At 48.2% G+C, this 19,684-nt stretch overlaps 1 protein-coding gene across 1 annotated transcript in view; it reads right to left on the reverse strand.

Moving 5' to 3' along the window:
- Positions 1–19,356, reverse strand: part of FER1L5 (fer-1 like family member 5) — a 53,545-nt gene extending 34,189 nt beyond the window's left edge. Inside the window, exons 1-14 of the mRNA XM_070511690.1 lie at positions 19,160–19,356; positions 17,222–17,274; positions 16,531–16,622; positions 15,705–15,813; positions 14,029–14,083; positions 13,479–13,588; positions 11,212–11,340; positions 10,053–10,115; positions 9,270–9,320; positions 5,839–5,869; positions 5,097–5,212; positions 4,752–4,875; positions 4,260–4,312; positions 2,581–2,649 (exon numbers count right to left, since the gene is read on the reverse strand). Coding sequence (XP_070367791.1) covers positions 2,581–2,649; positions 4,260–4,312; positions 4,752–4,875; positions 5,097–5,212; positions 5,839–5,869; positions 9,270–9,320; positions 10,053–10,115; positions 11,212–11,340; positions 13,479–13,588; positions 14,029–14,083; positions 15,705–15,813; positions 16,531–16,622; positions 17,222–17,274; positions 19,160–19,244 — 1,140 coding nt within the window. The 5' untranslated portion in view covers positions 19,245–19,356. The remainder of the gene's footprint in view (positions 1–2,580; positions 2,650–4,259; positions 4,313–4,751; positions 4,876–5,096; positions 5,213–5,838; positions 5,870–9,269; positions 9,321–10,052; positions 10,116–11,211; positions 11,341–13,478; positions 13,589–14,028; positions 14,084–15,704; positions 15,814–16,530; positions 16,623–17,221; positions 17,275–19,159) is intronic.
- Positions 19,357–19,684: the final 328 nt, after the last annotated feature.

A 19,684-nucleotide genomic window follows, 5' to 3' on the forward strand; every position in this document is an offset into this window, starting at 1 on the left:
CCCCCTAATTGCATGAGCCTCAGAACCCGCAAGACCCGGGTCCGCCTGACTGTGGGCTCGATGACGGCCGTCCACACACGGCCCTTCACAGTCCGAGTGCATGTTTACCAAACCATCTCCTGGGGAGGCTGTGGGCCTGGAATGTCTCCATCAGGGTTAGCAGTTGACTTTTAAACAGCAGGACATCTATCTCTTCAAAGAATAAATAATAATAGCTGCCACTCTGGGGAGGGTTTCCATTGTCCCCTGGCCTGTGCTCAATGATCCATGTGGATCACTGAGTGACTCCTTCCAACAACCCCACAAGCCAGGTGCTGTTATTCCCATTTTCAGACAGGAAAACTGAGGCACAGAGAGATGGAGTTCCTGAAGTTCTTGTGTTACACGCAGGGGCTGAAGCAGCTTCAGAGCTCCTAACCACTAGTCTGCCATAACCCAGCGAGGGCTGTGATTGTTCCTATTTACAAATGGGCATTGAGGCCCAGAGAGGCAGAGGGACTTACTCGCAGTCACACAGTAAGGGGTGGAGTCAGGATTGGAACCCAAGCTTCTGAGTCTTATCTCTACTCTGCCACAGGCTTCCCTCAATTATGAACACAAAAAAATCCGTGTGGAAAACAGAGCTGCTGGGGTTGAGGCCTGGGTGGGGCCCAAATCCTCTCTGCTGAGGCCTCACCCCCTCACGGTACCTGGGGCACAGCCGGGAGCCCTCCCAGTTCTCCCCTCTCCTGGTCCATTCTCCCCTTGCTGCAGAGGCTGGGGACCTAGGGGCAGTAGGGAAAGAGCTTTCCAGCTGAGCAGCCCGGGTGTAAGAAATGAGGAAATGGCCAGGGTCAGGAAGGACGCTGGGAGTGGAGAGACGGGTGCCGTCAGGCGTCCAGGTCTTCCAAGGTTCTGAATCCTCCAAATTCTGATTCATGGCTGAGCCATCTTTTCATCCACCCTGTTGAGATTCTCCTCCCCTTTCCCAGTTCCCTGTCTTGATTTCCCTCTTGTCCTGGGGTCCTTGGACTGTAAACTGGCACACCCCCGTTTTCACCAGTGCCTCCCCTCTGCATCCTGCCTTGCTGGGCCCTGACCAGCTGGCCTCAGATGCTACCATCTATGTGGTCATCCTGCCACTTCAGAGTGAGTTCCCATCTGCCGATTGCATCTCCAGAGGGTTAGCGACAATCAGGCCTGCATCCAAATGGCCCCAGCCCTAGAAACTGTTCTGTGGGAAATGGGGGAGGGTCCAGGGACTGGACATCTTCAAATGTTGGAAGGCCGCTTTCACGACAGAGGAGGGCCTGGCCTGTGTCACTGGCTTCTGAGCCCGAAGGCAGCTGAACATGAGGGAGGACTCCTAAGGCTCTGAGCATCCACAGAGCAACTGAGAATCCTGGCCACGAGTCTCATCATAGCCAGGCAGAGGGGGAAGGGAACAAGGATGGGGGATGGACGAGGCCCCCTCTAAAATCTCCCCCTACTCTAAGAGTCTATAAAATCACCCAAGAAGGTGGGGATTATGAGGAATGGTTAAAAATTATGACTCACCAGGAGGCACATTGGGGAAGCTTCTAGAAGCAAGGTGGAGGGTAGAGGGGAGCTCGTTAGCTAATTGCCCATCACATAAATACAAGATACGAGAAAAGCGAAACTCTCTCTGGGTCACCAAATAGATGCCACACAAAGTTCTGTGCACTCCCCCTCACGAGAGCACTCCGGTTCCCTCTCAGAATTGCCTGCTCTTCTTTTACACGCAGCTCGGGAGGCTGGCATGGAGGCAGAGGCACTCAAGGCTCTCCCAGGGCTTCGAGAGAACGGGCATCCGCACCGCTGACGGGTGACTGAGGAGGACTGAAAGGCTATGAAAATCAGACCTCAGAACCCCACAAAGAAGAGCATCTCGGGGCCACTTAGTACAGGAACAAATAGCCCTGTACTACATGTAGCCTGCAGAATAGCTATGTTCCCATGACGCCTCTGCACCACCGACAAACAGCTCTAATCATATTCAGGCTACTTTGCCTAGAAGATAAGAAAATGCACAATACAATTTAGAATGAGTCTTTAAAGTGATTTTTTTTTTTTTTGAGGAAGAGTAGCCCTGAGCTAACATCTGCTGCCATTCCTCCTCTTTTTGCTGAAGAAGACTGGCCCTGAGCTAACATCCATGCCCATCTTCCTCTACTTTATATGTGGGACGCCTGCCACAGCATGGCTTAGCAAGTGGTGCCATATCCTCAACGGGGATCTGAACCTGCGGACCCTGGGCCGCTGAAGCGGAACTTGTGAACTTAATGGCTGTGCCCCAGGCCAGCCCCTTGTTTTGTTTTATAATATAGGTGAAAGGGCACATTTAAGTTCTCTGGGAAGTTCAGCTGTATGGCCCACTCATTTCTTAGTACTAGATAAATAGCGTAAAGTTTTCTGTAATATGTTCTGGGCTTCCTCATGCTCCCTATCAGGCAGAGCCCCAACTTCCCCTCACATGCTCCTTGGCCCCTACTTTCCATCCACACCCCAACTCAACCACCCAGTTGTCCCTTCCGTTTGTGGGGCAGGAGGAGGAAGGTGGGCATGAGGGAACAGCGGTACCTGAATCTGGAAGGTCAAGATCTGGTTCCATATCGGGTTCTCGGTATGGTTCTGCACGTTTGTCTTGAGCTGGGAACATCCCAAAGCAGTGTCAGTGCCAGCCTGTCCCCTCCTCCCTCCGCTGGCCTCACCTTCCAGCCCGTCCCATCCAGCCCACAGGTGGACGCTGCCTGCAGCACAGGGCTGATCGTGGGAGGCCCCGGTCTGCAGACACTCTGATAACTTCTCATCGGTGGCAACTTCAGGCCTTCGTGTGCCTGCCCAGATCTAGATTCCTTAATACTTTTCCATCAACTTTCAATGGACTTAATTTAAAAATAAATATAGTGTTACCAGCTTTATTATATGAGGGCATACACATAGATTTTGTTAGATAAACACTAAGATCCCAACAGAAAAGTGGGCAAAAACAATGCCAATGGCAGCAGCACACAAGGGCATGCCCCTTTTCAGAGCATCACTTTACTTAGTTTTTAAACCTAGCCTTCTTCTAAGCAATCATGTCAGTGAAATCCAGGGTTAGTTGGATTAGTTAAATGTTTTAATACACACTAAGAAAAACACAGAAATATTAAAATTTTTGAAAAATGTGCGCCACCTACCACCCAAGAGCATCTCACCTAGATCAGGAGGACCCAAACCACTCGTTGGGAAAGAAATACTCAGTGTGGTGCTTTAAAATTATGTCCACAAATCCTTTATACTCCTCCCTTCAAAAGGTGTACACTAATCTCCCTCCCCTTGTATGAGCTGAATTTAATGACTTCTTCTAATAGGTAGAATATGGTGGGAATGATGCTTCATGCGTCCTGAGACAAACCTGTTTGACTTTAACCCATCATTCCCCAAGTTTGAACACAGGATCCTTTTTCTGCACATTGGTATTTTGGAAAGTGCTATTCTGTTTGCTCTCACCACCGCGGCCTGGGTTCGTTTCCCGGTCAGGGAACCACACCACTCATCTGTGGGTTGTCATCCTGTGGTGGCCGCATGTTGCTGTGATGCTGAAAGCTGTGCCACCAGTATTTCAAATACAAGGAGGGTCACCCATGGTGGACAGGTTTCAGTAGACCTTCCAGACTAAGACAGACTAAAAAGAAGAACCTAGCCACATACTTCCAAAAAATTGGCCATGAAAACCCTGTGAATAGCAGCGGACCACGGTCTGATATGGCACCAGAAGTGAGAGGATGGTGGCAAAAGACAGAGCAGGTTCTGCTCTGCTGTCCACAGGGTCCCTAGGACTCAGAATTGACTTGCTGGCACTAACGACAAATTCATAGAGGTTCAAGGAATGTCAGCAACTCTCTTGCCCAGAACCTTCAATTTATAGATGATGAAAATGAGGCCCAAAGGGGACGGTGACAGTTTCAAGGTTGTGCATTCGCGGGCATGCTGACGCCTGTTGTTTCATTCCTTCATTCACTCATCTGTGCATTTGCATATTTGGTTTTCAGTGGCATGTCTCCACACAAGACAGTGGGCACAGCTCTGGGGATACAGGGTGACTCAGCCATGGCCTCCACCCTCAGGGAGCTCCTGGTCCAGTGGGGTCACATCCCATTAATGAGAGAACTGGGATACGATTCCTGGGGTCTGCCCACCAACCCACTCTTTTCACCACACCGTTTTTTTCCAAGTGACAATTTCTCTAAGCCTCAGACCTTTTCTACTCTTACCTTTTCCCCAATTAGTTCCACCTCCAACGCAGGACTCACTGAGTAGTGTTTCTCTGTGAACAAGAAGTTAAAAGATTTCTGAGACAGCATCATTTTTTTTTTTTTAGGAGAAGGAAATGGAGGTGACAGAACAACTTAAAACTCTCCCCTATAATTTGGTTTGGTGCCCCCTGGGCAACCTCTCCCATTTCCACTCTATTTCTACGTGCCGTTATGAGTTATGGCACATAATGGCAGCAGGGGTGGGGGCTGGTGTAGGGAGCCTTGAGTCTTTATCTGGGCATCAAAGACAGGTCAGGGGCATATGGCCCATTTTAAAGGGCGTCTACAGGGCCTTCATAAAACAATTTTTGTTGGATTTCAGTTTTACTCTCTTCTCCCACCCCAAATTAGGTTAGTGTCAAAGAGGAGCAGGGAAGTCCCATGAGACTCCAGGGTGCCGCTATGTAGGGCACCTCAGAGTCGCTCCCTCCCTGCCACCCTGGTTCTAACTGAGATGAAGGTCCTCTGCGCAGTAGATGAAGAACTGCAAGTAGGCCACTTTGACGGGGACCACCGTTGACTTGAAGATCTGAGTAGTGGCGTCCTTAACCCCGTAGGGAAGCCGTTGATCTACCTAGAGAGACCAGAGAGCTGGTAGGGTCAGGGTCATAGGGAGGTCACAACCAGGGCCACCAGATTTGGCTTCCCCGACCTTCCACTTGGTACAGGGAGGGTGGACAACCCTGAAGTGACACAGTAGACAAATGAAAGCACGTGAAGGTCAATGACCACTTTGAGAGCCACAGAAGCAGCCAGGGTAGGAAATATTTCTGGGGTGTGGGGGGGCAGCCTCACCAGGGCCTGGTCTCCCACACCAAGGGCACAGATGGTGACTTTCAGGTAGCCTCTCACACCATTGTTGGGTTCATTTGGCTGGCAGAGGCCTAGCCACGTCCTCAGGAGTGTGTGACCTGGAGAGGCAGAGGGCCCATGGGAGACCAGCCTCCAGTCTCCATTCTTCTTCCCTGAAACCAGTCTTTGTTTCTCTGGGAGAGGGATGTGGAGACAAATCTCATATGTTCTGGTTCCTATCCAGTAGCAGAAAATGGGAGTCAGTCATTCCTACCATTAAGCAAAAATAGTGCTCTCACAAGGCTGTGATTGCCTTCAGGAAATAGGGACCCCTCTTTCCCAACCTGGGAACTTACAGTTGTTACTGTCTTGGTCTGAAAAAGGCAAGCATTTTCCCCAAACCTAAGCCCCAACCCCAACCTGGTGTGTATGTTACGGCCAGGTCACAGTGGAAACCACTGCTCAAACTTCAATCCCCCAACACTGGCCTCAAGAAATGGAAATTCAACCCAAGGGTGCAATAAAAGGTTAGCATTTGACCCAAAGGGATGCCTTGAGTTTTGCAGAGAAAGATGTTACTATAAAACAAGATAAATTACAGTAAAATATTATCAAGTACAGAAAATAATTCATATGCTCTAATACTCTCCCCCCATATGTTGAATATACAGGGATTTTGAGATGTTTTGACATTTGGCCTGATTTTTCTCAGAAGACACACATATTTGCAACAACTGTTACCTACCTGGAGAATGGTAGATAAACCCAATATCTGTCTGAAAAGACAAGAGTGGAGTAAAGATTAGTTAGGTCCTCCAGCCAAGTTCCAGAATGCCAGCTAGCCTGAGGACAGTCCTAGCCACGGGGCGCAAGCACTTGCCCTGCCCTCACTCCTTTAATCTTTACAACAGCCTGGAAGTTGGTTCATTATCACCTCCACTCTACAGAAGAGGATACTGAGTTTGAGAGAAGTTCCCAAAGTCTTACAAGTAGTGAGGAGGCCTGATTGAAAGGATCCTTAACCACCACGCAGCCCTGCCTGGCCAACAGAGCATTGACTCTTCCCTATCTCTGGAGGGAAGTGTGTCTCCTGTCCTGGGGAAAAGGATGGTCAAGGGAGGAGTTGGCAGAGGCTATGGGTTTTCCCTTTCCCCTGGGAGACAGCTTCTGACTGAGGCCTGAGGGATGTGGTACAGGATTGAAGGTGGTGTGGGGCAAGGCGCCATAGAACATTCAGGCCACCCTTGTAACCCACATCTGAAGGTGCCATAGAGCAGTGCCCAAATCCTGCATGTAGGCCTGCTTTAAAACTCAGTTACCCTCTTAGGTTAGGTAGGCAAAGACTCCTTAGATATAGTAACAGAAGCACGATTCATAAGAGAAAAATTTGATAGATTGGACTTCATCAAAATGTAAAACTTCTGCCCTTTGAAAGACATTGTTAAGAAAATGAAAGAACAAGTCATATACTGGGAGAAAATATTTTGAAATCATGTATCTGATAAAGGACTTGTATCCAGAATATATAAGATATAAGAAATATATAAGAAAATCTCAAAACTCAATAGTGAGAAAATAAGCAACACAATGAAAATAAGCAAAAGATCTGAACAGACATTTAGCCAAAGGAGATATATAGATGACAAAGAAGCACATGAAAAGATGGTCAACATCGTTAGCCACCAGGGAAGTATAAATTAAAATCACAGTGAGATACCACTACACATAATTAGAATGGCTAAAATAGAAAAGATGGACTATATCAAGCGTTGATGAGAATGTGGAGCAACTGGAACTCTGATACACCAGTCAGGGGAATATAAAATGGTAAAACCTATTTGAATTTTGGGGAAAGACTGTTAGGAATTTTCTTCAAAAGTTAAACATAGACCTACCATATGAGATAGTCATTCCACTTCTATATATCTACTCAAGAGACATTAAAGCATAGGTCCACACTAAGATGCATACATCAATGTTACAGAAACTTTATTGTAATAGCCCCAAACTGGAAACAATCTAAATGTCCATCAACAGATGAATGGACAAAGAAACTGTGGTATATCCATGCAATGGACTACTACTCAGCAATAAAAAAGAATAAACTATTGATACATGCAACAACATGGATGCGCCTCAAAATAATTATACTGAGTGAAAGAAGCAAAAAAAAGAAGTACATGCTGTATGATTCCATTTATATGAAATTCTAGAAAATGCAAACCAATCTACAGTTACAGGAAGCAGACCAGTAGTTACCTGGGGATTAGAGGGGGTAGGATGAGCGTGAGAGGAAAGAATTACAAAGAAGCACAAGGAAACTTCTGGGGGTGATAGATGGGATAGACCTATTCATTATCTTGATTGTAATGATGGTTTCATGGGCGTATATTTATTTTTAAATGTATTAAATTATCCATCTTAAATACATGCAATTCGTTGTATGTCAATTGTACGTCAAGTTGTACAAAACAAAATAAAGCTCAGTCACCCCTAATGAAGCAATAGATGTAGGCAGTGACCATCGCTAGCTGTTAACATAAAGAGAGAGATCAGTGGACATTCTGCGCCTCCTGCTGAAGTCATCTTGCAAAATAACTGACCCAAGTGTGATCAAGCCTCCAGATGGACATACCTGGACAGAGGGACATGTGAAATGATACCCTGGAGGTGCAATCAGCAAAATCTAGACTGGGGAAACTCTACAGGACAAACTGTCTAGTTTCTTTAACAAATAAATTTCAAGGAAAAAAAGGAAGTGGGGCCAACAGAATAAAAGAGACCTAAAAATACGTATTAACCACCTGCAATGTACGCACGTGGTTTCGATCCTGATTTGAACAAACTGTAAAAGGAATTCACAAGATACTCAAGGGAATTTGAACACTGACTAGCCATTTAATGCTATCCAAGAATGATAAAGATTTCTAAACATGACAATTGTATTTGGTTATGCTTAATAAAATCTTTATGTTTTAGAAATACATACTGAAATATTTAAAAATAAAATGATAGGATAGTCTGAGATTTGATTCAAAATAATCCGGTAGGGGAGGGGAGGTGGGCCGGGTGTAGATAAAAGGTGATTGGCAATGAATCAGTGAAGTTGAGCGATAAGGATGTGGGAATTCATGGCACTGTTCTCTCTACTTTTGTGTACGTTTGAGATTTTCCAAAAGAGTAATACTAAGAAAAAAAAAGGTCAGATTTCCTTTGACCTCTATAACTTACTCAACAGATCATATCGTTAGTCATTGTTGGGAAATTGCACAGTGACCTTTGTCAAAAGCACGTTTTTGACCTCCTGCCATCTAACCCCTCGGGAGGCTCTTAATTGCTCACCCTGTGCTGCTCCTTTGAGGGTGGGATGGGGGAGGGGCAGGTCTTGGCTGGTCCTGTGATTATTCCAAGTGGTGAGAAAGAACACATTTTGATTTGTCTCAAAGTTGCCTTTCCCAAGGGTGGGGCCCCTTTTCAGGGGCTGCTAGGTTAAGCAAATAAAAATACAAATGCCAGCTTAAATTTGAATTACAGGTAAACAACGACTACTTTTTTCGTGTACATATGTCCCCTGCAATACTTCATGAGGAGCCATGCGAGATTTGGGACAGACTTAGATTTAGAAAGTATTTGTTGTCTGAGATTCAAACTTAACGGAGCATCTTGTGTTTAATCTGACAAACTTATTTTCCTGATCTTTCTGGATTTGGAGAATCTTAGTTTAGCCCTGCATGACTGTGTAAACCTTCCTCAGCTCTCAGTCTGTGTCTTTCCAAAGCAAATCTTTTTCCTCTCTCCTCACAGGGAGCAAGCTTTCTCTGGGTCTCTAACAATTAGGCTGGCCTTTTTGGATCTTCTGCTTCCATCCTGGAAGAAGTTTGAACTGTGTCCACCGTATCACAAATGTGGGGAATTTAACATGGCCCCATGCTTTCATAAATGTTGCATATTTTAATCCTCACAAGGACCCTGTGGGTTGAGTATATTATTATCCCCATTTTGCAGATGAGGAAATAGAGGCTCAGAATAACTTGTCTAAATCACCCAATTGGTCGGTGGATCCAAATCAGGATCTTTCTGCTGAAAAACCCACGTCATTTCCCCTAGACTGGGGCATAGACCCGGGAGGGGGTCTCTAACAATTTCACCAAACCTCCTCCTCCATCCAGTGCTCACCTGGAATCTCCCGATCTCTGAATTGAATCTCATCACTGAGGAATTCATCACCTGCAGGGCAATTCCCAGAAAGATCTCAGTTATTCACAACCCCGCTTTCCCCCACCCCATGGGAGGGATTGTAAGGGCACATTCAGGATTCTCCCCGATTATCAACACTTCCTAATGGCTGACCCTTCCACATAGCTTTTCCCGTGTAATTCTCAGAGAAACCCGGTGAGGTTCAGATTTCTAGTTCCATTTTGCTGATGAGGAAATTGATCAGAGAGGATGATTCACTTGGTCAACACAAAGCAAAGCATTGCACTCAGCTGTCTTCAGGGCACGTTGTCCTGGTTGTTTCCGGTGTGCTTGCGTTCCCAAGAACATGTGACCTCCTCAAGGGAGGGGCCTCTTGTTCTCCTTACCCTGTGCTGGGCACATAGGAGGCACTTGATAAACAATGTTCACCTCTATAACAGGGCTCCCTCTGGTTGAGGCATGGAACGTCCCAGGTTGAGGGGACATTTGAGGAGTCCTTTGGTGGCATGAGAATCCTGGCACTTGGGAAGAGGCTGCTTTGTTCATCTCAGCACCTAGGGCAGGGCCCTCCATAACGTTTGTCGCATGAATGAATGGGGAGTCTGGGCTGCTTGGGAGTGAAGAAGGTGGTGGAGGTGCTGCCTTGGGGTCAGAAAGACCATCTGAGGTGACTCTGGCTCTAAGAGTGGGGCTGGGGGGCTGAAATGCTTCCCAGAATTGAGGTGGGACAAGGAAGTGGATGCATCTTGTTTGGCTCCTCACCTGGATTAAGATGATCTCATCAAAGAACTTTGCAGGAACCTCATAAAAATTCTGGAAGAAGATCTGAAGCAGAGAGAATGGGGGAAGGGGTGGACGATGTTTCTTCCACTGCTTCACCCAGGGACTCAGTGAGCCTGAAGCCTCAGAATAACATGCTACTTCCTGTTTATTTGCCATTTCAATAACTTTCAGCTTACTACCGTCCTCACCTTCTTTCTCGGGAAGCAGAAAACCCTCCAGGCTCCTGGAGGGTTTTCTGCCCAATTAAAGGGCAGGGGCAGGAGATCCCTGGAGAACCTGTCATGAGCAGTAGCTGCCCTGTGGAGATTCAAGCCTCTGCCTCCTTCTAGATTGCCCTGTCAGTCCTTTCCACCCCCACTCCCTGCTGCAGCCAGAACTTCCTTTCCCAAATACAAACCTGGCCCTGTCACTCTCCTACTTAAGTCCCTCCTTGGCTCCCAATTGCCATCCACAACAGGGCCTGAGCCCATTTTGCAGGCTCCCCTCCAGCCACACCCAGATCTACAGGGCTGCCAACAAATCCTGCTGCTTCATGCTTCCAAGCCTCTGAAAACCCTATTCCTTTCTCCTGAATTATCTTTCCCCGCCCTGTCCCTCTTTCCCTGGTAGACATTTCCTTCAAGGTTTTGGGAGCCTTTCCTGAGTCCTTGTCACCCACTCCTCCCTGCTCCCACTCTGCTTTTCTCTTTTATTTGTTAGTCTATTTGCCAATTAATTCAGCGAGTATTGATGGAGTTCCTACTGTGTATCAGACACAATGCTACAATTTGGGATTCCAGCAGTGACAAGACGTACACGGTCTGGGCCTGCATTTCATGGCTGCATTAAAGGCACTCTCAGATCTCTGTCAACCCCAGTCTTTGTTCCCACTGTCATTGTTTCCCTGTTCAGAAGCCAAGCCCCCCACAGACCACAGGCTCCTTAAATGCAGGACTGCGAGTTCTTCCTTCTGTATCCCCAGTGCCAAGCACAGTGCATGGCCCTTGGCAGCTGCTCAGTAAATGTTTGTGGAAGAAACAAATGAAAACACCTGAGTCAAGAAGAAAGCTTGCCAGCTGCCTGCAAGAAATGCCCAGCCCCTGACTGGCCCAGTGGGCCCAAGAGACCCATTCAGCCCTGAAGGGCACATGCGGCCCACCTCATCGAAGAAAGGGTTGTTCCCCATCTTGATCCGCGTGCGCTGTTGATGGCCTCCAATGACCAACTTCACCATTGGATTGAGGTTGTTACCCATAAGCTGTCGGGCTTCAAATATCTTCACTCGGACCTACAGAAGAGAAAAGGGGGGACCTTGACGTTGGGGGCCCAGAGGACCCTTTCCCAGGGACTCTTCTCTAAAGGAACAAAATGTTGTGATAAGAAACATCTACTGCGGGAGCCGGCCTCGTGGTGTAGTGGTTAAGATCGGCGTGCTCCGCTTTGGCAGTCTGGGTTCACAGGTTTGGATCCCGGGTGCAGACCTACACCACTTGTCAGCCATGCTGTGGCAGCGACCCACATATAAAGTGGAGGAAGATTGACACAGATGTTAGCTCAGGGCTAATCTTCCTCAAGCAAAAAAAAACCAGGAAAATGAGTGACAGATATTAACTCGGGGCTAATCTTCCTCAGCAAATAAAAAAAAAAAGAAACATCTACTGTGGATAGAAGAGAAGCCACAGGGAGAAGGCTAGGAGCTGGCCTCAGGCAAGGACAAGCCCTGGGGAGGCCTTGGCTCCTTCTGTCCCCTCTTATGGGAACTGCTACCCCCACTTCTTTGCCCTTTTTATCTTGTGTGCACTTAGTGTTTCTCTTCTCTGTTGGTATGGGCTTATTACAGAATAGAGAAAGAAAATCTAATGTTTCTCAATATGTAGTTCGTTTTTCACTTTTGTCCCTGATCTTTTAAAGGAATTGAAAATTTTAAAGTTCCCTGCAGTTAAATCTATGATCTGTGATTTGATCTCTGATTTGTGATTTCTTCTGCTGCTTTTATGTACTATTGTGAGACTCAGTAAAGGGACTATGACATCTGAGCCTAGAATTCGAAGGCCAGAGGGAGAAGAGCAATGTGGAGTCCATGTAAGATACAGGCTGGCTAAGGCCCGAGGGAGAAGGCACTGGAGATGACAGTGGCTAGCAGGGCACAGTCATGGGAGCTTGTCTTCTTACTACAGGTAGTAAACAGCATACAGCTCTCCCAATCCAGGCCATGGGTCCAGCCATTCTCCATGAGGTCTCCTGCGCCTCCATCAAGTCCAGAGACCCTTCAGGAACTGACACATATGCAGCTACCTGACCATCAGAGACAAGAGCGGGCCAAAGCAGGCAAACAGCCCTCATGCCACAATTTTGCCCTAACCTCTAATACATAGGAAGGGTGGTGATTTGGGCACACCGACCCAGCAGGGAGGGGGAAGGTACTGCAAAGGAGGCAATGGCAAGTGCAAAGACCTGGCTGCTAGAGAGAGAGGCTTGAGAATGGGACTGCAAGTTGTCCAGGATGATAGTGCCAGGTGGGGAGGGGCAGGAGCAGGGGAAAGATGGCTTGGAGGGGCAGGCTTGGGTTATCAAGGGCCTGAGAAGCCATTATAAGGAGTTTGGGTTTTATCCTGAGGATATTGGGGTGTTCTCATTTTTAAGGACATTTTAAAGCAAGCGCATGGCGTGACGAGAATGACATCTTTGAAAGACCACATGACTGAAGAATGAACAGGAGAGAACTGGAGGCTGGGAGTTTGGGAGGAGCCTATCAAGGTGGTCCAGGGAACCAATGGTGGTGGCTCAGGCCAAGGAATGGCAGTGGCGATGGAGAAGTGGGTGCAGTCAGGTGATATTAAGAACTGGCCTTGGCCAGTGACTGGATGCAGGGGGTTGGGGGAGGAAGAGGGGCAGTCAAGGATGGCTCCCAGTCTCCCGAGCGAGTGGCAGGTCACGGAACAGGCAAAATCATGGCGGGAGTGTTAGGTCACAGGCTGGAGATCAGAGGGAATGGGATGGGGGTTCTAGAATTCGCACTGGAACCTGTAGACCTCCCCATAGATCCCCTCAAACTCTCCTCCGCTTCTCCTGTGCAGTTAATTTCATCTTGCCTGTAGCTAGCCTTGGGTTGTCAACAACCCTGAGGACTCCCGAAGGGCAAGGTCCAGGCCTTCTGCTCTGCCTCCCCAGCATCTACCAGGGCTGTTGGTTCACAAGCACCAGTGCCTCCTTTTGCCTCACTGAAAGTATCTAGCTTCAGCCACATGCAGAAGTTCCCCAGAATGATCCCTGCAGGAGCAGGGGATGCGGTGAGGGTCTGAGGACCTGTAGCCCAGTGTGAAGCTCCGACCCTCTGCCACGACTTTGTGGAGAGGCAGGGATGGCCTGGGAACATGGTGAGGGTGTAGACAGATCATGTGGCCTTTCAACCTGGAAGAAGCTCACCTGAAAGTGTTCAGGCTTTGAGGACAGAGCCTTGGGAATGGCAGAGCCAGGAACCATCAGTTTTTGCTTGGCTGCTTCTCGTGTAGCTGTGCCCAGGAGGTCTTCATCCCCTGGGGAAACACAGTCCAGGGTGGGCTCTCAGAGGCTGGCGCTCAGGAGGTTTTGATGCATTTCCCCCAAGGACCAGCTCCTAACTAAAAACATGGCCAACAAGCCCTGATAGGGGCACATGTCCTCCCCAGAATATTCCCATGGGTCCCCTCCTACCCTCAGTAACCCCGGGCCCCACTCTCCATACTTGGTGGCTCCCGGAAATGGCCATCTTTGCCTCCCTTTGTAGCCCACTGGAGGCTGGGTCTTACATCTAGAGATGACAAGTGGACATATTGGGGTGACATGGCCTCAGCCAGGTGTCTGGAGATCTAGCCTCTAGACCATAACCTGGTTACAGTCCTTCTGCAGGCCTCAAGGGATGGGTCTCGAAGGTTTCAAAGAGCCCATCCAGCTATACTTGAAAAAGGGCAGGGGTAAGCTCCATGGAAGGACATACCTGTCTTCTCAATATCCTGGTGGGTCATAAGGGCCACCTGTAGGGTGACAGTGCACTGCAAGGGAAAGGCAGGGGAGCTGTAAGCCAGATCCTGCAATTCTTGGCCAAGTGATAGCACTGGAACCCCACCCAGCCTGGCGGGTTCATGCCTAGTCGTCCTGGGTGGAGCAATGCCGACCCTGATACAGGGCCAAACCACAAGGGCCTGTGCAGTCTGGGGTGGTGGGAGGTTATGAACTGGCGGGGAGAGAGCAGTGGGTTACAGTAGAGAGGATTTGGAGAATAGGGGAGCCATGTAGATAGGTAGAGGAGAAAGAGAGGGGACTTGGGGCGAGCCGAGAATTACTGATGCTAACAGCTCTGCTCTTAGCCCAAAATCCCATAACTGACCTCCTGCCTCCAAGTCCCCTCACTACCCATCCATCCTCTGGAATTGCCCCCTAAACACTCCCTAAGTGCCCTAAAGAATAAAGCCACAACTCACCAGCATAGAACACAAGGGCTTTCACCTCTGGCTCCTGGCCGCACACCCAGTCTCAGCTCTCCCCCGTTTCATGCCCTCTGTTCTATGTGCTCACCCTCCTGAGCCTGCCCTGCTGTCTATTTCTCCCTCCAGCCTTCACACAAGCACCTTATACTCCTGCCTGGGATCGTCTTCCTTTCCTGTCCATTGGGTAAACTCACATCCCTCCTTAAGATTCGCCTGAGAAACTGAATATCCAGATGGACGGTGGCCAGACCAAATATAAAAATGGAACTCTGACCCACAGTCCACAGCAATCAGCCCAGGAAACCAACTAGTATCTGCAGTAACCAGCCCAGGAAGCCAGCCCGCTATAAGTCAGCCTTATAGGAAGTCTGACCACCAGCTCTAGCAATGATCCAGAAAGCCTAACAATAGCAATCAGCTCAAATGGCCAGGATTTGGTTAATAACTGACAGCTTCCCTAATTTTTGTCCCCATCTGCAGCTTAGGACCAACCGGAGAAAGTCAAATACACACCCCTAACCCATCACACAGGATGCCCCGCTTCCAGTTAGCCCTCCTCCAGCTTCCCCATGCCAACAGCCTCCAACTGGGGCACACCTGGAGTCTTCCCTTTTTTCCACGATAAAGCTTTCCCACTCCTCTGCCTGCCTTTGAGTGTCTGCCAAAACACGAGTGATGGTGGCTGACTCACCTGCTATAGAAAGCTCTGAATAACTAGCCTTTGCTTGTTCTCATTTGGTTAGTCTTCGTTTGTTTCCACACGTCTTAATTACCTTTGTAAAGCCTTCCATTACCTCCCAAGTGGAATCAGTTATTCCCTCCTGATCTCAGCGACCTAGCTTTACTCACCCTGGTACCCGTGTGCTGGAGCACTTGTCACCAAGTGGTGCCCACTCCAACAGACCGTGAGTTTCGTTCAATTTTGTATCCCAGGCCTAGCACAGTTGCTGATATCCAGTGGACAATCAAATAAATAATCAATCTAAGGTGGGTGAAGGGTGGAATGGCGGGTAGGTAGATGGGTGGTGGGATGGGAAAGTCGAGGGGACGATGGCCGTGTGATGAGGCCCCCCCGGGGCAGGAAGCACTCTCTGGGTGGGGACACTGGGCCTCTGCTGGAGCTGAGTAGCCCAGCTTTACTGGCTGCCCCTACTCCTCCAGCCACCCTTCTTGGGGCCCGACTCACTTCTGTGGGCTTCATGGAATGGTTGAGCAGGGTCAGGTCCTTCACAAAAAGCACTTCTCTGGGTTTTTTCACCAAGGGCGTGAGCATTATTGTGGCCAGGCCCATGAACCTGGGGAAATGAGGAGCAGGTATGAGATCCTGAGCCAGGGAAAAGGATGTCCTTCTCTGTTCAAGGCATGATTTTATCTAGAGATTCTTTTTTCTCCTAGACACTGTGTTATCCACGAAGAGAGGCTGAAGGAAGAATGCAGCGATGGGGAGCATCCACCAGAGGGCGCAGGACTCTCAAGTCTCTGGGAACTAACTGGCTTTGGGGCTTCCTGGGCAGTGGGTGCCCCAGTTACTGGCTCTGCCCTGCCCAGTGCCTTCCCAGAAACTGCTCCCACACTCCTCTGGAATGAGAACTCTGCCAAGTAACAGCTGTTTGGATCACGAAATAGACACCTGACCGAAGCTAAGCCAATCAGATTCTCTGTCCTAGGAATTTTTGACCTAGGATACTGTAGCTTCGGTCTCAGTGGGATGTGAGTCTCAGCTGGGCACTAGAATCGGGGTGTGATGGGAAGCCAGGGTTGGGCAGAGAGAACCAGAGACTTGAGATCCAGTAGCTTCAGAAGAGACAGATCTGCTCCTGGGTTCCCAGGTTCCCGGTTCTAGTCAATCTGCACTCCTAGCCTTGCTACCTTTCCACAAATCTCCCATTTTTTTTCATTAACTGGCCGGAGTGGGTTCTGGTCCTTGCATCTGAGTGAGTTGTGGACTAGAGATGCAGCATCTGCTGTAGCTTTCGTTAGAGTCAGGCACCTCCTACGTCTCTCTGCCTCACCTTTCTTTCTTTATTGAGCCCATGTCCCGAAGGATGATTTGCAGGAAAGAGTCATTTTTCAGGGGGCGGTTCCAGAGGTGCCAGATTACGGTCTGTGGGAGGCACAGAGAGATCAGCATCCTTCCTCTACCTCCCCCTTCCCATCCTTCTAGGCAATGAGGAAAGATGCAGGGAATGGGCTGGCACTGTGTTTCCCTTGAACTGAGGAACCTCTCCCAAGTCTAATTTGCTAAGAGGAAGGCCTTGCTACCTTTCATCAAGGTGCTGGGCATCCTATTTGGGTTCCCGTGACTTTAGCTGTAGTATCATGGGCGTGTTAGTAGTTAAGAGGTTTGGGAACCAAGCGAGGGAGGACATGGATGGATGGAAGATGAGATCCTGCACAGGGAGCCTTATCTTTGCTTCAGGTTTCTGGGAACATTAGAGTGGCCCAGTTGGACACGATGGGCTGTACTATGCCCATCCCCAGAGTCAGGGAGAAGGGCCAAGAACAGCTATGGGCAGATATGGCTGTTGTGGCCCTCAGGCCTTCACAGCCTTGTCAGCTCAGAGGCTGCTCCCAGGCCAAGATGCCCCAGCCTTGGGAAAAGCCTTTGAGGCTCCCTGTCCTCTCCCTTCTGAGGACGGCCTGGACCCAGCCTCACTCCTGGGGTAGTTAAGGTCTCTTCGGGGCTTTCCTAGATGGCTTTACCTCGTTCCATGTGGGGTTATTCCCTTCTGTCTCACGAGTTCTCCTCTTGATATCTGCAAAGACACCAAGGGGCTGGCATTGGTGGTAGGAAATATTTCAAAGTCTAAGTTCGAGTCGGGTAAAGAAAGGAAGGAAACTTCAAGTCTGCATTGGCAGGTGTGATATGGCACTATTCTTACTCTGGAGATTTCAGACTTTCCACTTTTTGTAAGAGTAACATCAGCCCACATCACAGATACTATGACGTGTTCATTTCATTTTCTTCTTGGCTGTGCAGTTCCTAGCCACCTTGCAGCCGGTTGGTGCCTTGTGACTTGTTCTGGCCAATGGGGTATGGGAGTGATATTCACCACTGCCAAGCCTGGCCCCTAAAATTTCCCCTGAGATTCTCCATTCTTGTCCTCACTCCCAAGTCCACACTCACGATCTGCTGGCAGGGTGGTGCCTGGGTGACTTTGCAGCCACAAGCAGCGAGCAGCTGGTCTCTAAACTACTGTTTGAAGGAGGCTCTCTGGGGAGCTGCCTGACCAGCCCCATCCACGCAGGGCTTGAGTGAGCAAGAGGTAAACTTTTATTGTGTTAAGGCAGTTTAAGGGTTTATTACCAGAGCAAAGCCTAGTGTACCCTAAGACACCCCAAAACATCTATAATGGGTTGGGAGCTCTTCAGCCACTAAAATCCCCCTCCTCCAGAAATATCTTTCACAAAGACCAGTCTATAGCCCTGCAAAGAACCTCTAAATTGCTAAATTACTTTGAGATTCTTCCCAAGGAAAGGTTGCAAGAGAGAGAGAAAGAAAGGGGGAGAGTGAGCCTCTTAGATAGCAGGAAGGGGTGCAGCGTTGTGGATGGTATTTGGAGAAAGAGGGCTAGGAAGAACAGGTGAAAAAGGAATAAAAAATATCAAACAAACATTCAGTTATAAGAATTGGTAGGTAAATCTATGAGTAAACCCAGGATTCTGGGTTTTAGGCATCTGTGTAAGAATTATTTCTAGGAGGAGAAAGATGGTGCCCAGGGGACGGTGGGGAAGATGGCTCAGAATCAGGGAGAGGAGCCGCAGGCCTGTTCCCTGGCTCACCATTAAATGAGTGAGTCAGGGCAAAGACACATGAACAGCCACTGCACCGCTTCAAACCTCAGACTGGGAGCATAAACATCCATCGCCCTGGGAGCCTGGAGTCCCAAATGTTGTCATGTTCAGCAAGCACAGTTTCACAGACCAGGAAGAAAATGGAAGGAATTTCATTCTTCACTCATGTCTCTAGCCACCTCCCCAGACTCTCCGCCCACTGTTCGTTTTTCTTACTCTTCTTTCTCTTTTGCTCCCCGGTTTGTTATATAAATATACTTCATATTTTTTATTCTCTCTCATAAATCCTTTCACTATCTCCCTCCTCACCTTTCTTAGACTTTTTTCCTTATCTATAAAATATAGAGACAATAAAACTTGCCTCAATTGCCCCATGGAATTGTTGTGAGGAGCAAAAGTCATTATATTTATGAAAATACAAATTTGATTATTGATTTTAAAAGTGATTAATATTATTGAGCAATTATGAGAAGTTGTACAAAGAGCTGTACATATATTATCTTTTAAAATCCTCACATCAATCCTATGAAGCAGGTATTTTTTTCTTTAAACTGTAGTTTGTGGCACAACTCTAGTTCACAGAAGAAGCTTGAAAAAGAGTTAATCTTCTCTTTTTCCTATAGCCATTTCCTGGAAAAAATGGGAGGCAGAGATGTCATAATAAGAGAAATAAGAGCAATAATAGCAATAAAGATGATAAGTTTTGAAAGAACGAGATGGTGTCTACCTCACCTTTCTGTTACACAGGGCATCATTTACACAGTAGGGCACCAAGAAATCTATCTTTTCACTGAATACATCTCGCTTCTCGGGGCTCCTCTCTCCCACCCAGGGCCTGGCTCTCACCTCTGAAGTAGACGGTCACGCAGGGTCTGGGTGGGGGTATTAGGGGAGGGTTAATGTTGGCTGACTCCACGACAAGCCGCAGCATGTCTTCGACCTACTTCCGTCCGTCCCTCTGTAGCAAAGCTTCCTTCTTGGAGCACCTCGATCAGAGGCTTCTCCCACGGCTCCTGGGGGTCAGTGGAGCCCTGAGTCTGTTGCTTAGCAATAGAGCCCATGTCACAAAGCTGGGTGGTTCTTGGTTCTGGAAAGGAATCAAGGCGAATGAGAGAAGTAGTTACAGGGACTATGGAGCCAAGGACCTGAGGTGACTAGGCCTGGAAAAACCAAACAATTTGGCCGCTCTTCATTTCCTCTTTCTTTTCTGTTTTATTCTTGCTGTCCTTCTGATTGCAAGATCAGGTCTAAGAGTCATATTTTCTCTTTCTACAAGCAAGTTGTCTGAAGTGAATCCTTGCTAAAGTTACACAATTTATATGAGGAAATAAGAGAAGCGAGGAAATCTGAGGAAAGGAACAGGGACGTCAA

The sequence above is a fragment of the Equus asinus genome, chromosome 6, assembly GCF_041296235.1.
Source record: "Equus asinus isolate D_3611 breed Donkey chromosome 6, EquAss-T2T_v2, whole genome shotgun sequence".
Classification (NCBI taxonomy): Eukaryota; Metazoa; Chordata; class Mammalia; order Perissodactyla; family Equidae; genus Equus; species Equus asinus.